The sequence below is a fragment of the Pezoporus wallicus genome, unplaced genomic scaffold (genome assembly GCF_028554395.1).
Source record: "Pezoporus wallicus isolate ANWC-B61680 ecotype Strahan unplaced genomic scaffold, APGP_CSIRO_Pwel_v1 contig_3817, whole genome shotgun sequence".
Classification (NCBI taxonomy): domain Eukaryota; kingdom Metazoa; phylum Chordata; class Aves; order Psittaciformes; family Psittacidae; genus Pezoporus; species Pezoporus wallicus.
Window position 1 is genome coordinate 6839242 of NW_026635157.1, and position 23539 is coordinate 6862780.

General features: G+C 42.9%; 1 protein-coding gene across 1 annotated transcript; it reads left to right on the plus strand.

The window, feature by feature from the left end:
- The first annotated feature begins 7964 nt into the window (after positions 1-7964).
- Positions 7965-18805, plus strand: PERP (p53 apoptosis effector related to PMP22). The gene is made up of 3 exons (XM_057407511.1): positions 7965-8296; positions 15616-15759; positions 16380-18805. Exons 1-3 carry the CDS (start codon positions 8086-8088, stop codon positions 16613-16615), a joined length of 591 nt encoding a protein of 196 aa, XP_057263494.1. The 5' UTR covers positions 7965-8085; the 3' UTR covers positions 16616-18805.
- Positions 18806-23539: the final 4734 nt, after the last annotated feature.

Below are 23539 nucleotides of genomic sequence, written 5' to 3' on the forward strand. Positions count from 1 at the left end.
TCCTGCCCACGTTAGGAGCTGAACTGCTTGGTGCTGAGTCTGTGATGGACTTCTTATAAATGGGCCCTGGAGTTGCCGCTGTTGGATGAGGACCACTGGCCACATCTATGCTGCTCTGAACACATTGAGCTGGGGATGGCATGAGCACTGATCTGGGTACCTCTGCTTCTCATATCTGCCTCACCAGAAGCTGCAGACCATTAGGGGGTGCTGAGGTGCTGGATGTATGAGGTCCTGTATGGTCCCCAGAGACCTGTTCTTGCAGCCTGAACCTCTGCAAGGGCACTGTATATCACCTGCTGGCCTCCTCCAGCCCTGCAGCAGACTCTGCCAACAGACTCTGAGTAGTTGCAAGAGATTCATAGAATCATAGAATGGTTTGGGTTGGGTTGGAAAGGACCTTAAGATCATCAAGTTCCAACCCCACTGCCATGAGCAGGGAGGGAAGCCTCACCCTAGACCACCTCACCCAAGGCTCTGTCCAACCTGGCCTTGAACACTGCCAGGGATGGAGAGTTTACAACTTCTTTGGGCAGTCTGTTCCAGTGCCTCACCATTCTCAGTAAAAAACTTCTTCCTTAAGTATTGCAGTATTTCAGTAGTTTATTAATCCTTCCCATGTTTATTGTGTTTCTTCTTTTTCAAGCAGAAAGGAGTATGGGATACACTGGATGTTGCTGTTTAGGTACTGCACTGATAAGTATAATGTCAGAGCCTAAACAGAGCTGATTCCTATCCCGTTTCTAATTGCATTCACTTTCTAAACATTTATAATTATATATTTGAGAAAAAAAGGTCTTGGTAGCATTTTTGTTCACATCACCTGTGATAAAGCCTCCTTTTCTCTTTCCTCCGCCTATTGTGCTTTTCTTTAAACTTTTGCTGAATCTGTATTTGGTACCCAGCTCCTTCATGCTTTGTACTGCAGAGATCCAAGGAATTATTTCATCAAAAACAGTAGCAAAAAAAACAAAACCAACCAAACAAAAAAAAACAACAAACCAAACCCAAACCATGCAAAGGCTAGAAACAGGCATGCTGTAAAGACTATTTAAAAACATATATTTTCCTCTGTGTGTATTTAAGTTTCCGTCTTCGCCATATGTTCTTTCACTCATCAATTTGCCTTTTATATTGTTCTTTAATGCTTGCCTATTTTCTTGCTTCTGCAAGGGAAGTTGATCTTTCATTTGTTCTGCAAATATTCCTTATTGTCCCAGGTTTTATTACCCCATCTGTTATTGTGTGATCAACTGAAGTCTCTGGTGGTCTCACTTTTCCAACTGATCACACTATACCACAGGCTATATTTCAATTTAATTTCTAACTACTGTATGATGTGTAAACTAGAAAGAGAGAAGCAAAAAGATGAGGATATTTTTCCCCTGCTTACCATTCCTCTCCTTTTGTGTAAGCATGTATCTTCACTACTTCTGCAAAGTCCTGCTCTCTGTTCGTTCACAGCAAGGTTCTCAAGAAAGGCATGCTTTTAAAAGTAGAGGTATAATGCTGTTTCTGTAATGGGAAGCTAACCCTTGATGAAAGTGTGATCAAGCTGAATTGAAGAAGATGAGTCTTTTGCAGCAGGACAAATAGATGGAATTTTCTCCTACCTGTCCAGCACTAGGAGAGAGAAGACTCAGCATTGTAACTATTTATAACTATTGCTTTTCATAATCATAGAGCAAAGTGGGTCATTGCCAGGGAGGAACACGGAGGCAGCTCCTGCTGTAACAAGGCTGGGGAGAGATTGCATAAGAAGCAGCACCCCCAATTTGCCCCTGAAAATAGTGACTCAAAGTACTGATGTTCATGCATGCTGCGTCAACCCTGTGTCACATCCACATGCACTGCTAATTTGGTGTTGTGGACCTGCATTTGAGCATATGCTTAAAGACCAGAATTGCTCTTAGAAATCAGGCCTTGGTGGACTGAGCTATTGGGTGAGTCATTTATAAAACTGAAACAGGATCTTTAATGTGGAACTGTGCAATGTAATGTACCCTGTTGACTTCTAGATGTGCAAGTTTTTATGCCAAAAGCTCCAGATGCTGCTGCTGGGAACCAAGACATCATTTTGCAAAAGCTACCAGTGCTGAGGCTGGAAAGAATAAAAAGGTGATGGTCTTCTACAGTGCTGTGTAGGCAGGTGTGAGATGTACATGGCTTTATGGAGGGGAAGGAGGAACTGAGACAGGAAATACAGATTGATCCAAGAAAATGCAAATATTGGTGGATAAGAAAGCTTCTGTATATCACAGAATCATAGAATCAGAATAGTTTGGGTTGGAAGGGACCTTAAAGATCATCTAGTTCCAACTCCCCTAGTGGAACAGGGGCACCTTCCACTAGATATCTATGAATTCAGGTTTTCCTTGAGATATTTGTATAAAAACTTTCATCAAAAATATCGTGTCACACATATGTCTCTCTGTATATAGATATACACACTGAGATTTTAGATATATCTAAATACATATATAATTTATATATTTTTATATATATGCACTGAGGGCTTTTAATATATAAATATACATATACTATATACATAATATTTAGTATATATAAAATCTCAGTGCTAATAATGGATAGCAGGGCAGCAGCCTCCAGCTCCCTAAATGAACTATGTACCTACAGACCAAAGGAAGTGTCAACGTCTACGTTACACACATCTGTGGTGCAGGAGCTAACCGCATAGACCAGATGACTCTCCATCATCTGTGGGGAGACAAACAGACCTTTCCCTTCACTTCAGCCTCAGTCTAAAATAGCTGAGTAAGAGAAATTCCACTTTAGGTGGAAAATTCCAGTTTCAGGGGAGATAAGCACCCAAGCACCTCACTGCTACGGGAGCAGAAGCACGGACAGATGACTTTGTGCCCAAGACATGGCCCCGCCGAGCCTGTCCAAGGCCCGGGGAGCCAGGCTGAGGGTCCTGGGACTTGGGAAGCCCCTTTGGCGAAGAGAGGGAGGAGGAGGAGGAGTATGATTTTGGCAGGAGGTGGCAGCTGCCCTCCTGCGGCACAGCCCCGCTTCTCTGAGGTGTCGCCTGCCCCCTGCTGGTCAGGACTTCCGCTGCTTCCGACTATACAAGTCTACAGAATCATACAATCAACTCGGTTGGAAAAGACCTTTAAGATCATCAAGTCCAACCATTACCCTAGCACTGCCGAGGCCATCACTAAACCATGTCACTGAAGGCCTCATCTACACAGTTTTTAAACACTTCCAGGGACTGTGATTCTACCACTGCCCTGGGCAGCTTGTTCCAATGCCTGATCACCTTCTCAGTGAAAAAATTTTTGCTAATCTACAATTAAACCTCCTCTGCTGCCACATGAGGCCGTTTCTTTCTGTCTTATCACTTGTTACTTGGGAGAAAAGATCAGCCACTGCTTTGCTCCACCCTCCTTTCAGGTAGCTGTAGAGAGTGAAAAGGTTTCCCCTGGGCATTCTCTTCACCAGACTAAACAACCCCAGTTCCCTCTGCTACTCCTCCTAAGTCTTGTGCTCCAGATCCTTCACCAGCTTCATTGCCCTTCTCTAGACCTGCTCCATCACCTCAATATCTCTCCTGCAGCGAGGGGCCCAGAACTGAACTCACCAGGCGGATGATCACTGCCCTGCTCTGCTGCCACACTAGCACTGATACAGGCCAGGATGCCATTGTCCTTCTTGGCTGCCTGGGCACAAGCTGGCTTATGTTCAGCCATCAACCAGCACCCTTAGGTCTTTTCCGCTGGGGGAAAACACAGCCAAAACCCAGTGAAAACCTCAGCATCAGCTTGGTCAACTGCTAGCACTTTGTTACTAATCTGTAACGTCACACATGAAGATGGTCAGTTTGCAGCCTTGGAAAAGGACTTACAGACAAAACCAGAATGAATATGGAGGTCATGGATGACATGGTTCTTCATCTGATGCTTTCCTTTTTTACATTTGAAAATGCAAATGAGAGGATGAGGTAAACAAGGAAGAGCTGCAGCAACAAATCCATAGACCTTAGCTGTCTGAAGACCCTGGATATTGTGTAGGTATGATCTAAGTGAATCTGAGGCCCCTAGAGAGCTCTGGGCTAAAATTCCAGCCACCAGGAATTCTGCCATTTCCTTTAATAGAGACAGGATTGCATCCAGTGCAATTCCAGAACAATACAGAGGCCTCTGCAAACTCTGTAAAAAAATGGAGTTAGTTAGCTCACATGAACTTCCATGGCTACCTGTATGGCAGTCACAGGCATGCTTCTGTGAGCATGCACAGAAGAAGGAGGGCTCTTTCACATCTTTTTATTTCTAACATTTTAGATCATCTCAGGCAGATGGACTCACATAAGGTGTTTCTCAGTGGAATGACAACGGGTTAGTCACACTTCTGCAGGCCACGATGTTGTCCTAGTATTTTCACAAGGCTTTTTGAAGCAGGCTCAACAGTGCATCAGTTGCACAGAACCAGCTTGTTTCACCTGTGCCAGCCCCAGATGAGTCTAATGTAAGCTGAGTTCAAACAAGGTCTACTGACAAAAGCTGGTCAGAAAAATGGCTTTCTTTTAAATTCAGATAATGGCAGCTTTTCGGCACACCAGGAAATTGGCGTTTGGTCTGGAAATACTGCTGGAGCAGTTGTGGGTTATACCAAGTACCTCCTATCCCTATCCTATTTTATGGGTTGAATGACTACCTTGTTTTGGTGATGCTAATTAGGTATTATGGCTGTGATGCTTGAAGAGGTATTAAGTAGAATTAGGGCACTTGGGCATGGAGGAAAGTGAGCATAAGACGCTGCTGAAGAACAACACCCATGAATTATAAAATAATTTGATTTACAACAGGTACTTAGTCTCTGGACATTGTTTTTTCCCTAATGGTTTTAGCTGAGAGGTAATCAGGCCAGAAAAACATATTTAGGTAAAACAGAAAAAGAAAAGGTACCACAGCCCTGAGGGGATCCCCTGCCCTGCCTCATGGCTGCCCACTGAAGGACAGAGAGTGCTTTGGCACTGTGCTACCCATCATGTCATCCCCCTGGGATGCACTCTTGGGAACCAGCCTGTAGATTCCCACCATCCCATTTCAAAGGCATCTCCGGAAGAGCCCAGCCATGCTCATCTGGGCTGAAGCTGATCTCTGACCTTCATTCAGTGCCATTTGGTTTTCTGATAGCTGGGTGAATGATTGCCAGCAGTGGTAAATGATTTACTCCATGTAAAGCACCGTCTACTAGGGGGACATATCCTTTGTTAAGTGCAGAGAAAAGATATTGCTATAGAGCCCCAGAGATTATGAAATTATCTGACTATTTACATAATAAATATTAAAGATAAGGATAGCAGTGGTGAAAGACGCTCATGATCCCATTTTTCCATGGTAAAAGAAACATTTTGGAAAAGCATCTAGACTTTCATTACTACAGAACACAAAGCTATGTTCATAGCTGAAGATAATGTACTTTTGACAGAACAGCCTGATCCAGAATGCCCAGATAGATTCAGGTGGTTTTGGTGTTTAGTAAAGTAAACTCTGGTTTATTTTGTTATATATGAGGGCATTTTTTCCTCATGAACATAGCACTGCGTGTTTTTCATGCGTGTATCATTGCAGCCCCACAAAGCTGACTCCTGCCATCTGGTCTCTGTGAAGATGTGGGCTACACAGCCTGGAGGTGAGAAAAACTACATATGCTGCTGGAGCTGCCTATTTTGCTGCAGGAGGCACTGGTTTATAAGTTTGCTGGATTTCCTCTACTAAATCCAAGCAACATGGGGACTGAAGGAAGATAACTGTGTTGTAGGCTCTCTATCACACAGAATGAAATGTTTGGTATATTTTAACTTCAGCTAGATTTCCCAGTTGTTTAAAAGCCAGGTGTTTAAAAGGAAAGGGGAAGATGACTTTTCTCTCTTTACTGGGTCACTGGGAGCAGCAGGATATACCATGAGAGATGCTAATGCCAGATGTGGGCTTACAGGCTGCCTTTGGTGCTTCTCGTCATGTTCCTCAAGTCGATTGTAGTGTGCTACTGATGATTTGGTTGGATTTGAGATGGGCAAAGTTGTGGTAATGAAAGCTTCAAGAATAACACAAATGGAGATATGATTTAAATCAATATTGTAAGGAAACAGTGGCAAGAACTGAAGAGTGGAAGTGGAGTTATGAATAAATAGTATTTGTGTGTAAAAGTATATATGTGTATATGTGTATAAATAAACAATTAATTGATACCTTGTCACAATACAAGTTACTACGCAGGAATACGCAGGTCATTGATTTTTCCTGATAGGTGACTTAAAGCTAGATTAGATTTTAAAAAAGGCCCTTCATTATTTTGCCAGTAAAAGGCCTTGAGACAGTTAAATGGCAAGTAGTCCCTGCATAGTATTCAAAAATGGAAGTTCTTAAAAGCCTCAACTTTAAAATACCCCCTTTTTCTTTTCAGTTTTTAGGAAATGATACAAGAATGCCAAGCTATAGGTTTTCATTTGCACTCTTTGAAAAGCCACATGCTAGGCAGCAAATACGCAAACAATATTTTAAAGATACTTTCTCATAGAAATTGTGTAATTATTATTGGAAGAATTAATACTTCTCATATCTCATTTTCCACTCATATTGCATGAACAAGTACGTGCAAGTACATATTTCCTAGACAAATATAACACCTGTAGATTTTTCTGGTGGGAACTTTGAGGAGGATGTTGAGAGGGCTGGTGGAACTCTACATAGTTTGGGGTAACCTGCCTGAGATTTTTGCAACTTGCCTACTGCGATACCATCTTATTGTCCTGATTTTAGCATCACAGTCCATTCTCTAGCATTTGCCAGCAATTCGTACTCAAGGAGCTTGACCATTCCTCCTCACAGGACATCCCCCCCCCTCAGTATCTTTTGAAGAATTAACATTGGGCACAGTTTAAACATGTTTGACATGGCTGTGGCAAAATGCCATTTGATGCAGTCCAGTAAGTACTCATATGTCCCCATCCTCCATGAAACCCACTGAATCCCCCCTACCCACTGTTTTTTCCCAGCCCTTCAGACCTCAAAGATTTGCTCTTCTACTGGCCTTTTTGGTGAGGCTTTGAAGCTGCTCCAAGACTTGATCAAGTGCACATTTGTTACACGCCCAAAACACACAGCTCCCTAGTCCTGTGATAGGCACACGTCTCAGCTTATATGCTGAGAGTTTGCATTGAGCTGGGCAGTGGGGTGACATGATGAGATGCACCTAGATCTTACTGTGAAGAAGTTTTTCTCCACAACCAAAATTTTGGGTGTTTATTCAAGCCATGTGATGGGGAAGCCTTCGTTTTGGTCATCTCAGGGGTGCATTTCAGACATGGAATGGGGAAAATCAAGGCATATGGGTCCTGAGTGCCACTGCTGGACTGGGCCCAGTACAACCTGGTTGGAAGCCAGGGCACAACTGCAATCAAATGCTCGCTAGACAGCCATTAGGAATCACGCATCTGTTCAATGCTGAGCTTGATGCCAGGCAAGTGATGGCTTCCTTGGTAATAATGTCACATTCCCATCCTCATGTAACACCTTTCTTCCTTCTTGTCTGCATGAAAACTGCCCCCAAACTGGGCAAGAAGTTGGCCATTTCAACTGCAAAGCAACTTACTGCAAGCTTTCCGTACCTGAAGCAGCTAACACTGTTAGTGTTATCAATGCTGGTAAACATTGATCTGTCTATCTAAGGAGCAGCGAAGAGAAAGATGAGGTTCAAACACCCGGGCAGGGCTTTTGAAACTGCGAGAACCAAGGTTTGGTGGGAGCCACTAAAAGGCGAGCTGCCAGCCAGAGCACGGTAGGGTGAGCGGCTGGACGCGGGGAGCTGGGACAGAGCCAGGAACGGGGCCGGGCCCGCTGGGTCCCGCGCTCCCTCCCCTCCACCGCGCCAGCCACACCGGTTAGGGCCGCCGCCGCCAGGCTTAGTCAGAGGAATGTGGGTGGGACTCCCTCCGCCCCGCCGCCTTAAAAACCCGCTCGGATCGGCACGCACGCACCGTCCTGTCGCGCCGCAGCGTCCCCGCACACCGTACCCGCGGCGCTCGGGCTCGCCGGGTGTCCCCGCCGGCCGGGCAGGATGGTGGCGTGCGGCCTCGCCTGCTGGAGGTGCCGATGGCTCCTGCCTCTGCTGCTGGGCCTCGCCATCATCATGGGCATCATCGCCCTGGCGGGCAGGGGCTGGCTGGAGTCCGAGTCCGAGCCCTACGTGCAGCAAGCGTCACTCTGGGAGAGTTGCACACGCGGCGAGGAGGACCTCAACTGGAGTTGCGAGTCCCTCATGGACTACGGTGAGCGATGGCTGGGAGGCAGGGGGTGCCTTGCCATGGATGGCCTCCCCACTGCTGTCGTGGAACTGCTGCTTTCTGGGTTGGAGTTGCCCTTGCAGTCAGTGCTAGTGCTGTTTTAGGGCTTAAACCAGCAAAGAAATACAGGTCTAGACCTTCAGAGCAATCTGTTTTGAGTCAGATGGTCCTTGAGGTCCCTTCCAACCTGTTAGTCAAATATTCAGTCTCTTCTATTGGTACAACCAAAGTAAGAGAACCAATTGGCCACAAGCCCCTTCCTCACCCTTCTTCCTTTTGCCTACCTGCTGGCTGCAAGCCTCAGCAGCCTGGCCTGGCACTTAACCATCTCTCCTCCTTGTGCTGGTGGCCTCACTGGTTGGATGGTGAGCATGGAAATGTTCGTGCAGGGTGTTGGTGGAGAACCACACCTGGATAATAGTAAAATTGTTTTGCCCCTGGCCCACAGGAGTGGGAGAGCACCTTAGTTTAACCCTGCGTTCTCAAGGGAATGTGGCTGTTAGGATGCCTCCTGACCTACAGCTTCAAATGGCCTGATGTGGATTTGCAGGCTGGAAAAAGATGCTGTTTCCTCTGTATACCTTTCTACTGAGCTGGGGCCTAAATCAGGGGATGCCTCTGTTTTAACTTACTGAACTTCTGTATCATGAACTTCTGTATGCTTCCGTATCTGGCACTGCCAGTGTACTTAGTGTACTTACTGCACACTCCCAGTTTCTGGTGTTTTGGGGGGTCTTTTTATTATTTGCTAGAAGACGTGGGTCTGATTACATCTGCTTTTCCTTCAAACAAAGTATTTCTGGAGAAATAAGCAGACCCGCCTTAAGATCCCGGATGAGGGTACTTTGGGGACTGGGAAGCTGGAAGGGTGTGTTTCAGCTGGGAGAGCTGGGACTGCTTCCCTGTGCAGATCCCTTGCCGCCTCAGTGCTGCGGACTGACTTCCAGCAGCTTTTCATTGCAACACTCATTTGTGAGCTGAGTCCTGAATATATTGTAAGAGCAGTGGCTTTGTTCCTCAGCCAGGTGATGACTGCAGATTATATTGTAGGTGGCAGAAATCTGTCTGGAGTGACATAAATATCTGTCTCCCCCATTAGACACAGGAAAAGCTAGTGCAGAGCTGCCGAGATTTGCATTGCACAGGGAAGAAGTGCTCATACACTTCTGCTTTCTCCTGTAGTGACACAGCTGCTCATGTCCCTGAGTGCTGATGGGTGTGTTCTTTGCGTCAGCCCTAGGCGTTGTGGGGCAAAAGCAACTTTATGCTGTTTTTAATACAAGCTGTTAGAGAAGAGTATCCTTGACTTCACTCATTTAAGCCTTGCCTTGTTTAACCCAAAACTCATTTAAATCCTTGGCTTACTTACACCAACTTCACTTTGCCTCTTCTCTAATTTTCATGACATCACTGCCACTGTCTACTCAAATACTATTTACATCTCAACAGGATATGAGTTCAAGTTTGATTTATTTTGTTCCCTGTTTTATATGTTAATGCCATCAGGATCAAAATATGAGAGGGCATTTACAAAGGAAAAAATGCCTACCAGGCATTTACAGCACTGCTGCAGGAAAATAAAAGTTAATTAATTGAGATGAATAGCTTGTGTTTTGCTACTGTACGACTATGTACTGTAACTACTATGCACTATATGTCCTGCACCTCTCCCGATGAAATGAAAACTTCAGAGTGGATCCCCATTAATGGAAAGCTCCATTAGACAATTTCTTAATTGAGCTGGATACTAAGAAGTGGAAGAGAAGAAGCAGATGGGTAACTTATTTTAAAGGGGGGGGGGGGGGGGGCGGGGGGGGGGGAAGAGCAGGAGCAGACAAAGAAAGATTTGCAAATAGAAGTGTCTTCTCAACTGCATTGTTTCTAAATACACACTTGCAAATGCCGCATGAGAGGGAAGAAGTGGGGAAAAAAGAAGAGTAGGATGTCATTTGGTAGGGAGGTGGGAAAGGGATTTTGTTTGGAACTCCATACTGGTTTGTGTCTGGGAAGTGTCCTGGCTGGCAGCACCTGTGTATTATCAGTGTTGCAATGCAGAGCTGCTGTGCTGCACTAGAATAGGACTCAAGATGACTTAGTCTGGACCACTGCAGGATTAAACTGTTGACTGTGTGTTTAATATCGGTAAGCTATCTGATCTGACAAGAATTGTTTGCAATGCGGTTACTTGGAGAGGGTAGTTGTCTTTATAATGATGAAGCTCTAAGTTTAGGAGCAGTACATGTGCATAGCTGTGTCCTCCCAGTGCTTCTGAATGGCTTGCTCCCGTCAATTTAACTCTGAATTATCACTGTAAAAGATGGGTGTGTATGTGCAGTAAAGGTGATGCCAAAGAGATTAACTCTTGCTTGTATTCCTAAAATACAGTTGGTATTTATTAAGCACACAGGAGCCAGAGTAAAAAAAAGGAAGCATTCATCTGGATCCTTAGTAAGTGTCAAAAAAAAAAAAGGGGGGAGGGGTGTGGAACTTAGAAGTAGGAGCCCAGCTTTTTTGAATCATGTTTCATTGTGGCTGTGCCACTATACCTGTGTCCTTAGAAGCTTGGACTTTGATACCACAGTTTATTGGTGAATCTGAGTGAATGTCTTAACTTCTCCAAGGGGCCAGATAAGTAGAGAAGGATTGTTACATGTACACTTACCTTTCCAGTGTGCCTCTTCAGGCATGCTTCTCTGATTTACGGTGCCAGGATAGTGTCAGCCAAGTGGAGGCATTTGGAGAAGGATAATGGCAAAGGTGTAGCAGTTGGTGTCCCTGGCTACAGCCAGGAAACTTTTATTGCATCACCCCAGTAAAAGATCTCGGCAACAGGCGAGGACAGTGTCCCTTGCCAGAGGGCTTTTCTGGCCCCTGGGCATGGACACTTCTGCTGCTAGTAATCTGGAGATGTTAAAAGCTGGAAATATATAGGACTGTGCCTTTCCTGAGCTCCCAGCAGAGCCAAGAGGCTGAAGCCAGGTTTGTACCAGTGGGTTTTATTCAATAGTTTAATAGTAAGCAATTGCTTTTCCCGCACTTCTAAATCCAAAACAGAACTGTGATTCCCAGTGCTAATTCCCAACCAGCCCTCCCAGTGAACATTTGATTCTGGGCTGTCCTGTGCTTGCAGTGGGTATGCACATACCTTTCCTTCACCAGTCGTGCTACCGTGGAAATTTGCACATTCTGTGAGCAAGAAAAATAGCGACAGAGCTCTCTTGCTTGCAGTTTGCTATTCTTTTGTTCCATCAGCAAAAGCAGGTATATTGGGGCATTCTATGGAACGGACTGACAAGGCCAAACAAGAATTGCTACTGTCATTTATATACAGAAAAGTATTATAACTACAGTGTAAAAACATGCCTCATCTATGCATATCATGGTAAAAACATCTACCCCAAGATTCCAGTTATTCACAAGCTAACAAACTAGTTTCTGCTTTTGTAAGTAGGTGAACAAAGATGAGAGAGGCTTGTTGCTTCAAATTCTATAGCAGTTCATCTTCCTGATGGACTATTTTCCCAGCCCCTTTATTAATTTCTAAAGTGAAGTCTAGACTTAAATATCCTACCCTGTAGAGCTTCCATCTCCTTCCTGGTTAAGGCTGAGGCTGAATAAAATCAAGAAATACACCTTATGCTAAGGTTCTGTTGCTTGCTGTTTTTTAATTTCATCATATTAGTGGTATTCATCATTAAATAATCCTGACCCCTCCTAGTTATTTGCACAATAATATTTGCAGCTTAGTTCCTTTCCACAGTCATCATTAATCAAGCTATGTAATAAAAGTCTTAATCCTTCCTAATAATTATAGACCTTCAGCCCCTGAACAGTTTTCTAATGTTCTTTCAACACCGCCTAATTGATAAATACCTTTCTGTTGATTAGACACAAAGTACTTGACTCTCTTTTGAGGCAAAGTTGAGCTAGGGAACACTAATACCTACAACTATTCTGGGTTTCTGTTCTCCTATTTATGCAGTCCCAAATCATTGTGGTGGTGTATGATTTCATAAACAGACATAGTATTTGTGCCCATTTTGAGTAAGAAATACTCTCCCTGCTAAATGAAGGGACCTGAGAATCTTCTATGGAAAAACTTTAAATTCTGGCTAAATGTCTCATGATTACAAGGTCTTTCTGAGCACAAACCACCTAGAAACTGGAGCTGATACCTCTTTGTGAGCAGGTCACTCCAGTTCCGAGGGCAGCAGTGATAATGTAAATCTGCAGCTCTCCCCTCCCAGCAGCTTGGAGCTGTAGGTGGAGGATCTTGCAGGAGACAGAAGAGCTGTATGCCTGCAGGGGGCTTGATCAGCTCTCGGGAGTCTCTGGGGAGGAAAGGAGCTGGGAAAGCCAGCCTTGATAGGTACGGGGATCCTGCACAGAGAAACAGCGATTTCAGTTGGAGCCCTGCAGCAGCCCCTCTGCTGAAAGCTCTCCCTGTTAATGGGAGTAGCAATGGCTTGTGTGGGAAAGGAGAGTGGCTGGGCTGCACCCTGTGCTCGGTAAGGGTGCAACCTCCCACCTGAACCTCTCCCATCAGTCACTTATTAAAAGACTTACAGTTGTGGTTTTTTTTGAGATTTTTTTCATATAGTCGTTGTATTTTCTCTTATTTCCCTTATACTGTGCAAATATACACAAGTCCAAAGCTTTTTGCTGCTCCTCCTGTGACTCCTACCAGTGCTCTTGTGGCTGTTTGATGGCAGTTGTCTAGTCCAGACCAGAGTAGACCTATCCAGTGCTGTGGCCAGCACCTATGAATCAGTCTTGTCATTATCAATCCACTGATAACTGCTGCTGGAGAAGATAATCCAGCAGGAGAAAGAGGGGAAGATACAGGGTCACCAGCACTGAGCTCTGTCACATGTGAGCGCAGAACCCATTGAATTTCATAATGGCGGTGCCTCATACAGTCCTGTTTTTGAAGACTTGAAGCAAAGCTGGGCTTGATATTAACTTCCTGACAAGATCTCCTACAGTTGTGTGTTGTCACTTTCATATTGCCAGAGACAAGAAAATAAATCACTGTGAGTGGAGCCAGGGCTGACCTGTATCCAAAAGCTTGTTATGCTTGTAAGGTAAGTACAGAGGATATGGAAATAGCAGAGAGCACTGGGGGCTTTCTGGCTTATCTCCTCCAGTCATTTTTGTGTTGCACCAACCTCAAGGTGTCTAACCTGCAGGGGTATTTGAATTTGCAACCTAAATTTTATCAGGCAGATGCTATGCTTGGCTTCCTATACTGTGCCAGCATATGTAATGCTTTTGAAAGGGAATGTGCTTTGATAACTAGGTGTTCCTTCTCGTGGTTGTGCTTTTTTTCTTAATAGGGCAAATATCAATAAATAGCATTCCTAGGTCATTTAATCTGAATCAGTTTTCCTGGGCTGGCTGTGTGTAATGATTAACTATCCCTTTGTATTAGTTATCTCTAAATCCTATTGTGGAGACAATACCCAGTACCTGTGCTAGGTATGTCAGAATATTTTGTATTAAAAGATTTTATCAGACCACTGACGCAGCTTTAATCTCCAGACGTTCATCAGGTGTCCTCCCTTCCTCCTCACCCCGCAGCACTGTTAGGGAAGAGTTATGAAACATCCACGGCTACCTGAAGCAGAAGGAATTAGAAAAGGTTTTGCTGTCTTGAATAGCGTCAAGAAGTGACAGGGTAAAGAAAAGCCTTTTCCTTACCCTTTCTATGCCAGCATGACTGTCTTCAGGTGGTAGGGATGAGATGTGGCTGATGGATGGCTACTGTATTTCACTTTGCTGTGGGAGTAGGGGGAAAGAAACTGATTGAGACTGATCTCATGAAAATGGCTGTAAAACAGTGCTTTGCTTTCAGAGAGTAAATTGATATATGTAGTAGAGGTGTCTGAAATAGTTTTACAGCGTTCTCTGTCTCAAGTTACTGTTTTCCCCATTTATGGAACTAGTATGTGAGTTAAGGTGGAGGATTTTAACTCTTTAGGAAAAAGTTCTCTGTCTCACTGTCTTTTTCCTTAGTTTTTGCACAGAGGGACCTGAGGCCTACATTGAAAGCAGGGTGTCTACAGAGTTTCTTCAGCTGTGTGGCAACAGAGCTCTGATGAAAGAGACTTGTTTTTTTTTTAATGTCCTGACCTAAATCTTGCTGCTTTCTTTATTCCTACATTAGAGGGAGCTCGGAAGCTGACCCTACCCCTGTCTGAATGTGTGAAAGTAGAAACGCACATTATGCAGATGTAGAAGTGAGCTGTGATGACAGCTGACTGAAAAACAAAGCACTAGCCCAATGGTTTAGTCCATGTGGGCAGGTATCCTGCCTCCGGGGCAGGAACACGTCTGTTTGTGTTGGGCTCATCTGAACTCCTGCTTGGTTTCTAAAGAGCACAGGGTCTGCCCATAATGAGTGCCTTTCCACAAGCCTGTGGCAGTATGGAAAGGGAAATACTGGCTGTTGTCTTACCTTTGCTGTCCTGGCCTGTAGTGGGTGAGTTGTGGTTTCTGGTGCTGCTCTCCTGAGTAAGGCCACTTGCTTCGTGCTTGAGCCTCTTCCAGTCTGCAGTTGCTTGATTCTAAGGATCTGTACTACCCGGTTGCTTCAAATGTCAAAGTAACAATTCAAAGAGGACTCTTCCACTTCACCTCAGTTTCTGCTGTTTCTCCTCCACCTACTACATTTTAGCTGTTCCTATTTTCTTTTTCAGCTGTGAATAGATATTTATCTTCAAGAGCTTTCTCTTTGTCATCTCTCACCTCAGCTATTACAAATCTATTTCTTTTTGGTCATGCCAATTTTGCTCCATGTGCATTATTCTTGTCATAAACAAACAGGCAAGAATCTGTATGCTGACAGCACTATTTTTTCCCAGCATTATCTCCTGTGGTGGTACACTCTTGCCTGCTTTCATACTTCCCCAGGCATGGAAGTGGTTTTGTAAACTTGCATGTTGAACAGGAACAGTAATGATAGAGTACATTCTGAGTGGTTGTGTCCTATCTGCTCAGGTGTCTGTGGGTCTCTTACAGATACAGAGTTTGGAGGTGTTATTTCTAGTATCATGCTGCACTTCATCCCTCTTTTTAGCAGGACAGGTTAGTATGTGGGGAGTTCTGTGGCTGCTCCACCAACAATAGTGCCTTTCTCCTTTGCAGCTGTGCACTTTGGAGGCATCCAGTGTTGCTTTGACATAGGACAAGCTTCTTACATTAAAGAGTTTCAACAAAATATCATTAAAGGAAACCAAAGCCCTGCAGTGATCTGCAGTTCAGTGCAGTGCTATGTGTAACATATTTCTTATTTTCTCTTCAAGGATGGGGGAGAGCAGCAGCTGCCACCTACCTTGTGGGCTTTGTGATCCTGGTCATTTGTTTTGCCCTTGCAGTCATCGCGTTCTCAATTGAGATACTTCGCTTCAACTTCGTTCGAGGAATTGGAGGCTTGCTCTTCGTTGTTGGTAAGGCTGGGCACAAAGACAAGGTTATTTTAGATGTAAAACAAGCTTAAGAGGAAAACATGGTAGGTAGAGATTCCCTTATGAAGTAAGCTGCCTTTTCTGGTTTTTGATTCATTTTTATGGGGAACAAAGGAATGTTGATTTATGCTCTGAGAGGATAATGGTTAGAGAAGCTCCAGTGGCTTTTGGCAGTTAGCACTTTCTCAAAAGCAGTGTATGGAGGCAACCAACACCTCTGGCCCTGCATATCACATGGCAGCTGAGAGTCCTGGGCACTTTCCACCTTCCCAAGGGGGGGAAGAGCGATGTGGCTATGGTGCAAGTGGGTGGTAACTGGCTCTGCAGGGATCATGGTTGCTGAGCTGTAGAACAGGGCTAGTCACAGCGTGCAGGTATGTGCCTTAGCAACCTAGCAACATCACCTGCAGTCAGATAGGGGTGGGGATCTGCCTTGGCCAGAAGTCTTTTACCTCTGTAAGAATGCAGATCTGACTGTATGACTGAAGCTAATCTTTACATATCTTAGAAAGATATGCAGTTATCTCCAGGTATCTTTTTTAGTGGGAAATGTAATACATTCTGTGTTATTTACTCCTGCTTTTCTTTATTTCTCTCTCCAGCTGCATTCCAGATCATAGGCTTGGTCATCTACCCAGTAAAATTCACTGAAGAAATTCCACTGATAGGAGATAACATGTTCAGCTGGGCCTATGGCTTTGGTTGGGCCAGCACTGTTGTTGTAATAGGTTGTGCTTTCTTTTTCTGCTGTCTCCCCAACTGGGAAGATGAAGTCCTGGGAAATATCAAGCCTACCTATTACTACTCCTCCCCAGAGAGAGCACCATACTTAAATTGAAAGATTAAGTCCAAGTACAATTGACTATCAAAATAACAGAGGAGTGCCCCTGATGTAAATTTGGTGTGAATATAGGAGACTGAAAAAAATCTACCTTATTTCTCCAGAGTATTTCTTACTAGACCTGGCAATAAATTAGTAAAAACATTGTCATCATTAAGCAAACATTAAGCAAATAGCTTTTACCTAAAGTGTTATTTACATATTCTCATGTCAATTTTATTTGGTTTACTTGCTCTTTCCTCTCCCAACTGATGAGTCATCCTTATTTTATTCAAACACTTACTTATGAATAAAGATACAGTGTAGAAAGGAAGAGGAGGGATTTTAAACAACACAGAGGGACTTGTAGGTTATTTTGTTTTCACCTCTGACAAAATTGCCTTAAATGGAACTAGAAAAAAAAAAACCTTCCAAAAAATTCTTTTTCTACCAAAATCAGTCCCAAGGAAGGAACTTCCCTGAGACTATCACAGTCACTGCCTGCCGAAGAATCTCTTCTTATTGCGGTTACTGGACTATTGTTGACTATTAACCATTTGAATTAAGGGGAAAATAAAAATTTATTTTCCACCCATTGGTGCTGTTGGATGAAGATCTCTAAAGCATAGAGCTGGTGTGTGTATAACAGTGGCTAATGTAATGCTGGTGTGTTTGTGGCTGCTGCAGGACTTGTGATGGAGCTACACACAATTTTAATTTACGTTGTCACAGAGAGTCAAACTTTTGGATGTTGTACCACATCATATTTTTACATGATTTTTGAGGGATGCTGGTTTAGAAAATACAAATACCTTTGAGTAGTACATACACTATCCTTTGTCTACTTTTAAACTGCAGTGTTTTTAATTATCAGCTGTGCTTTGGAGGAAAATCTTGGCATAGGTGCTGAAAACTTCCAAAAGTTTCTGAAGCACACTGTAGGTACTCCAGAGCTTCGTAAACTTGGGACTGCTTTGTGAGTCACTAGGGATAACAGGTAAATACAGAAAAGCAGTTCTGTGAGCAATTTGTGTATGCAAACTTCATACAGACACCCGTCTCAGAAAGTAATTGGGCTGGCTCCTAGCTTGTGTTTCTGGAGACAGTGATTCTGGAGACTTCTCTGTATTGGTCATGGATCTGCAGCAGCTTACATCACGTTTAATTATGGTCTATCTTTGTCGAGAGCTTTCTACATCTTGGGAAGAAGAATGAAGAGACTCATTTGTGGAGCTCCTCTTGCAGCTATGGGGGAAGTAGCTCTAGAGACAGATTCCGAGGGGGGTACAGATAGAGTGGAAGGCAAATGCTGTGTGTTACTCTGTAACGAGCAGCTGGGGAATTGCTTCCTACTATTGTGACTCAAGCACTTAGGAGAGGGTGTGTGGGTATATGTATTCATGCACATGTACAAAATCAAACTTACAAAGCATTAACCAGCATACTGTAAAGCTACAGCCATTTAGAACTAAGCATTTTCAATGCCCAGTATTTGTTGTGTATATACAGCTTTCCATTTTATAATACCTATTTTAATTTGGTAATTCTATATATATTTCATATGATTCTGTTATGGAAAAGCCATGTGACTTCTGAAGGTCCCTTCCAGGCCTGTATTTTATAACTGTACAGAGCATAAATGTCTGCAGACTTCAGAACTGTTACAAGCTAAGTCATTGCATGTATAATCAACTGTATTTATGATTCTCGGTGAAGAAGAGAATCCTGTGATTAATGTGTCCCTCACCCCTTTTCTGTACAGTACTGGCTGGTGGGGAATACTGTGTTGACTTACCTGTATCATGAGTAATGATAGTACCTACTTGCCTATTTCCTAGTGAATTCAAAACACAGCAGAGAATCCCAAGTATGGAAAATCTTTGCACAGCTAAAGCTGAGAAGGAGAAAAGACATAATAAAATGGACACCCTTCCTAATGAGAGGGAGGATAGGTAATAAGGTTTAACATAAGATGTCTTTTTTTTATGTTTTTTTGTAAGCATTGTCATAACTTGTCAAAAAAGCACAAATGTAAAATAAACTTGGCTCTGAATACACTGGGAGGGGTAGAAGCATAACCAGCATGTTACATGTTTAAGATATTTGTGACAAAGCTATTGCATATAGTCATTAATTACTCTCAAGTGATACTCATGTATGTGGCAGTCCTTTCAAATATGGTGGCGTAATTAAAATTGGTTTAACTGATGGTTGTAGAAACCTTGTGCTGTTTGTGCTTCATAGATTCATTTCATAAGCTCAAGCAAATAACCATTCTTTCCTCCTCTTAACATGAGTGTCAGTATTTATGAAGTGTCAGATTAACAAAATGAAGTTACAGACCTCATGTCCAGGAGGCAACAACTTCATTTTCCAGCTAAATAGGCTTGAGTACGCATTGTAAAACACGTCTGTGCACTTCCACTGGAAGTGCTAGGCAGAAAAGAGCTCTTTATGAAGTCAAAATCTTTCTAATGCATCACAACTTGAGGGGGAACTCTAAACATTTTGAGTGTGCAACAGCCTACAGGAGGTCTCAGATGTGGGAAGCACGTTCTTTGTTTATCAAAACTCTGCAAGCACCTTTCCTATGCTGTTCCAGAGCTTTAAATAGCGAGGAAAAAAAAGAGTACCTGTTTGCTATTTTCAGTGGAAGGCTGCAGTTCTCCTGTGATGAGAAACCTTCCCATTCTAATCTTGGATCATACATGGCCTGCAGATAACCTTGTGCTAGTGTCATTCTGTATCCTGAACAACTCTTTCTCCCTGTGCTTTTACAGAAAGCAAATCTCCTGTTAGCTGTCTCTGTCTTAAAGGAGCCTGCAGCTTGTGATTTCCAGAAAGAGGTTCACTAGTCTGTTTTTTTTTAGCTGTACTATTCCTTAAATGTCTTAGTTTTAAAACACACCACCCTGGATGCTGGCAGCTTGCATGGGTTTCTTTTGGTTTTGTGTGTGTGTCCTCCCCCCGCCCTGCACTTAATTACTCTTTAATACAATTAGGGATAATATTTTTGTTCCTTTTAGATTTTCCTAGATAATTTCCTAGAAGATAATGGGAGGGTTTCTATAATGACCATTTTTTTCGCCATGAAGAACATTTGTATTCTTATTTACCTTCCAGTCCGTATGCAGCAGCAGCCTAAATCTGTGCTCACTAAAATTCTCTGAACAACTCCAGCGAGCTTCAGGCTGCAGGGTAGCTCCTTCTAATCCAACCCCGGAGAAGAGGGAGCAGTTTAGAAGATTCCAAGCACACTTGGATCTTGACTCAGGGAGGGGGGGGTTGAGCAATGAAAAATGTGCATGGTTGGATGCTAGGGAAGGCTAATTCCAGCTAACCTGAATGGGATGATTAATGCTTCAGTTTCATGGATATGGGAAACAGCTGCCACACCCCATTGGGATTTTGTATTTTTAGTTGATGTAGCAAGTGACTCATTCTTTTAGGCAATTCCTTAACAAGGTAAAATTCTCCAGAAGTATTCACCTGCTGTTAACATCCTGCATCTAAGGACTTTGGACCTGGAATACATACATAAATCAAGACAGCGTAGTAAATCATTCAAGGTTGTGGGTTTTTTTTCCTGGGGAGAGGGTTGTTATGGTGATAAGCGCTATAGAAACAAAACCACCCACAAGCTAAAAGGTTACACATACACGAAAAAAAGAAAGAGTTGCTGAGATAATTGAGCACTTATGAATTAATGATGAGCCATATATCAGTGGAAACTGAATGCTTTAGGAGACACACGGCAGTGAAGGGAGCTGAGGTACTGGTTTCACAGTGAAGAGCCGTGGAGCTTACTGGCAATATGGACAGCATCCTGAAAAATAGGGTGTTTCAGTGCCAGCTGGTGAAGCAGCACAGTGAACGTGGGAGATGATACTCACAATTTCATTATACAGTGAAGTATAATCAAATCTGGAGGATAAGTTTGCAAAAAATAGGGATGTTGAGTTTCTGAATGCGATTCCTATAACAGGTATTGGTACAGGAGCAGCAAAACCCATGTGCAATGAATGCACAGCATCTGGGATATGTCAGCATTACTTCACAGGTGCAGCAGTTTATATGTGTGGATCCCACTGACCAAGAATATGTTGATTTTGCTGTGCATGTCCAGCGTACTTGTAAGATGGGTCTGATGTATCCATGATGTAGGTCTGTGCTAGTACAGTAAGCAGTCTTTTGTCTGGGGTTTTCTGGTGTCCACAGGTGTGGGTCAAGCCACTCCAGCTATGGAGCTCCACATCCAGAAATTCCAGGCAAAAAAGCCAATGCCCTCAAATTTTGCCTCTATAAAATTCTATTTAAATTACTTGGGATTTGTCAGAATAACCCAAAGTTATTTTATTATGATTGTTGAAAGCCTAAATTTAATAAGGTTGAATTTATCATAAAGGCTGTAATGGAAAACATGTAGGCATATCTAGAGCTTTATAACACGAATATTATAAGTATAAACAATATAAATACATAATGATGCATGAAAAGTTATATGAATTATATATAATTAATATAATCAATAAATAATTAATAGAAATGTTTCCATGAATTATATTCTTCGTGGATTCATCTTTGCAAGATTGGATAATATTTACTGGAAGGAGTGGTGGGACTAATGCTTTTTATTTATTTATGGAAACGTGGGCAACACGTACTATTTTCCACAGAGATCTTTGTGAATACACAATATTTTACAAGTACTAAGAATTGCCAAGCATCAAGGGGACACATTGGAAATCAGTGTTCACTGATTTTGAAAGAGCCCAGAAAGGTTTGGAGCGAGCACTCACATGGAACTATGAGACAAAAAGCCATCCAACTCCCATCCTTCAGTGTGGTGCTCTGGGAAATGGTCATGGATTAAAGTAAATTAGTTGACTGCCTTGGTCTTGAAGGCATATAATTGGGTCAGGAGCTGACACGTGGCCGTTACAATCCCTTTTCAGTAAATAGCCTGTTTTTAAGATCTGTTTGTGTTAGTAATCCCCTAGGACAAGAAATAAGCAGATCTTACTGTAAAAAAAAAAGATTTAGATGAATTTTGGCAAGTGAAAATTAGTTTCTGTTCCGATTTGTAATAGAAAGACAAAACAACTTGCAAAACAAAACTTGGGGAAATCATAATTGACATTTTGTATCAAGACAATAGGAAAAGTTGAAAATGTTGATAGGAGACCACCATGCTCATTTCAGCCAGCTTTCCAAATCAATTCATATCATACCGAAGAAGTCATTTCTATATAACTTTTTGGTTTCAGTGAAGCCCTACTTTTGGTTGGAGAATCTCAAAGCAAAAATTCATGGCCAAAACTCTTAAAGATATGCCTGGTATGCATGTCTTATCTGTAAATCTCAAAGTGTTGAAAAGAAGTAGCTGGTGCTGTTAGCAGCTGACGCATAAGGCACAGTGAATGAAAGCCATTTCTCTGACACAGAAAGGTAAGTAAAAAAAAGTGTGGTACCTGGGAATTACCTATGTAAGGCAGATTATATTGCTCTCCTAAGGCAGCTAAGGCTAGGATCATAACGTAGGACAACTATTTAGTTAGCCACAGAGAAGTTCTAGAGCCCAAAGCAAGTAGATTAAGTAAAATTATCTTATATGTAGAACAGGTCTGTACCATACCACTCTTGTGTGGCCTGACAGCTGCCTGTAGAAGGTACATACTCCAGCAATGGTGACAAATGTCCAGAAGACATCCCAGCTGGTAACTGAGTAGTGGCTTTACAGGATACTCTTGATTTCAGCCATTTGCCTGGGGAGGAAGGGTTGGAGGTCGACTGAATTAATCAAACTTCTACAGAGCATCTATAAGAAATAACTGGGGATTAAACCTGGTTCCAGTAGAACGTATGCTGAAGAAACTTGTCCTTTAGCACAAGCAGGCTGAAAAAGAAATCCATGCTCAGGTACAGAGACTAATTTTGTGTTTTCCTAATACAGTCCTGAAATCCTCACATAAATAACAATCCTGGGTGCAGGCTCATATTATCAACTCAGCTGCTAAAACTTGCTCTTGTGGTAATCTTCTGGTTTTGCATGTCTAGTCACACTAAGGAAAGGAAGAAAATGCCCTTTAAGCCTAAGTGTTTGTCGTGTTGAGGCAGGCCTGCCTTACTGACTAGAGTCAGCAAGTGCTGTGCATGGGGCAGGCTTTGGTGATCTGACAGCAAACCAGTCCTGGACAACTCTTGCTAAAAGTATTAACCCCATAGAAATTATCCTCCAGGCTCAGCAGCTAGTGAACAGAGGTCTCAAACTTCTGCAGAGCTTTCCTGTGCTGTGCGAGGCAGCTGGAGGAATATTTTCACAGGCACATGGCAGAAGGACCAAGTACCAACTCAGTCTATACTACACTACAACACACTACAAGCATCATGGATGATCCTCGGTTTTCAGCCACTATGGGAGAGTCTCTCAGAAAAGCCCCACGTGTGGGAAACTGCAAGATCTCAACTGGATTCATTTATGTAGGAGGATGTTCTTATTTAGCAATGAAGTCAGGTCCAGTACAAAATCCAATATCCGTCTAATGAATGTAAATGAATTGCAGCTTGGATTACCCTGAAAAACAAAGGTATTTTTCTATATGTGCTTACTAGGGATGAAGTATTAGTCACACTGAGAACACTATTGCCTTGGTGCACAGGTGATGCAGGGTGCAGAGTGACCACAAGGTACAATTTAGCCAGGGTAGGATTTGACTGACTGAGTTGCATCACTCTATAGGCTGTGGTTATAACAATAACTGCAGTGCCATATTCCAATAGCAAGGCAAGTTGCAGCCCTCTCCAAAGGTAGCACACAAGAGAACGGATCATAAAATAATCTTAGCAAAGCTTTTAAAAACCAAACTCAGGGGACTTCTTGTTTATAAGTGGTATGGAATGAAAATGCACTACAGCTGGTCAGCCCAAGTCAATCCAGTCATT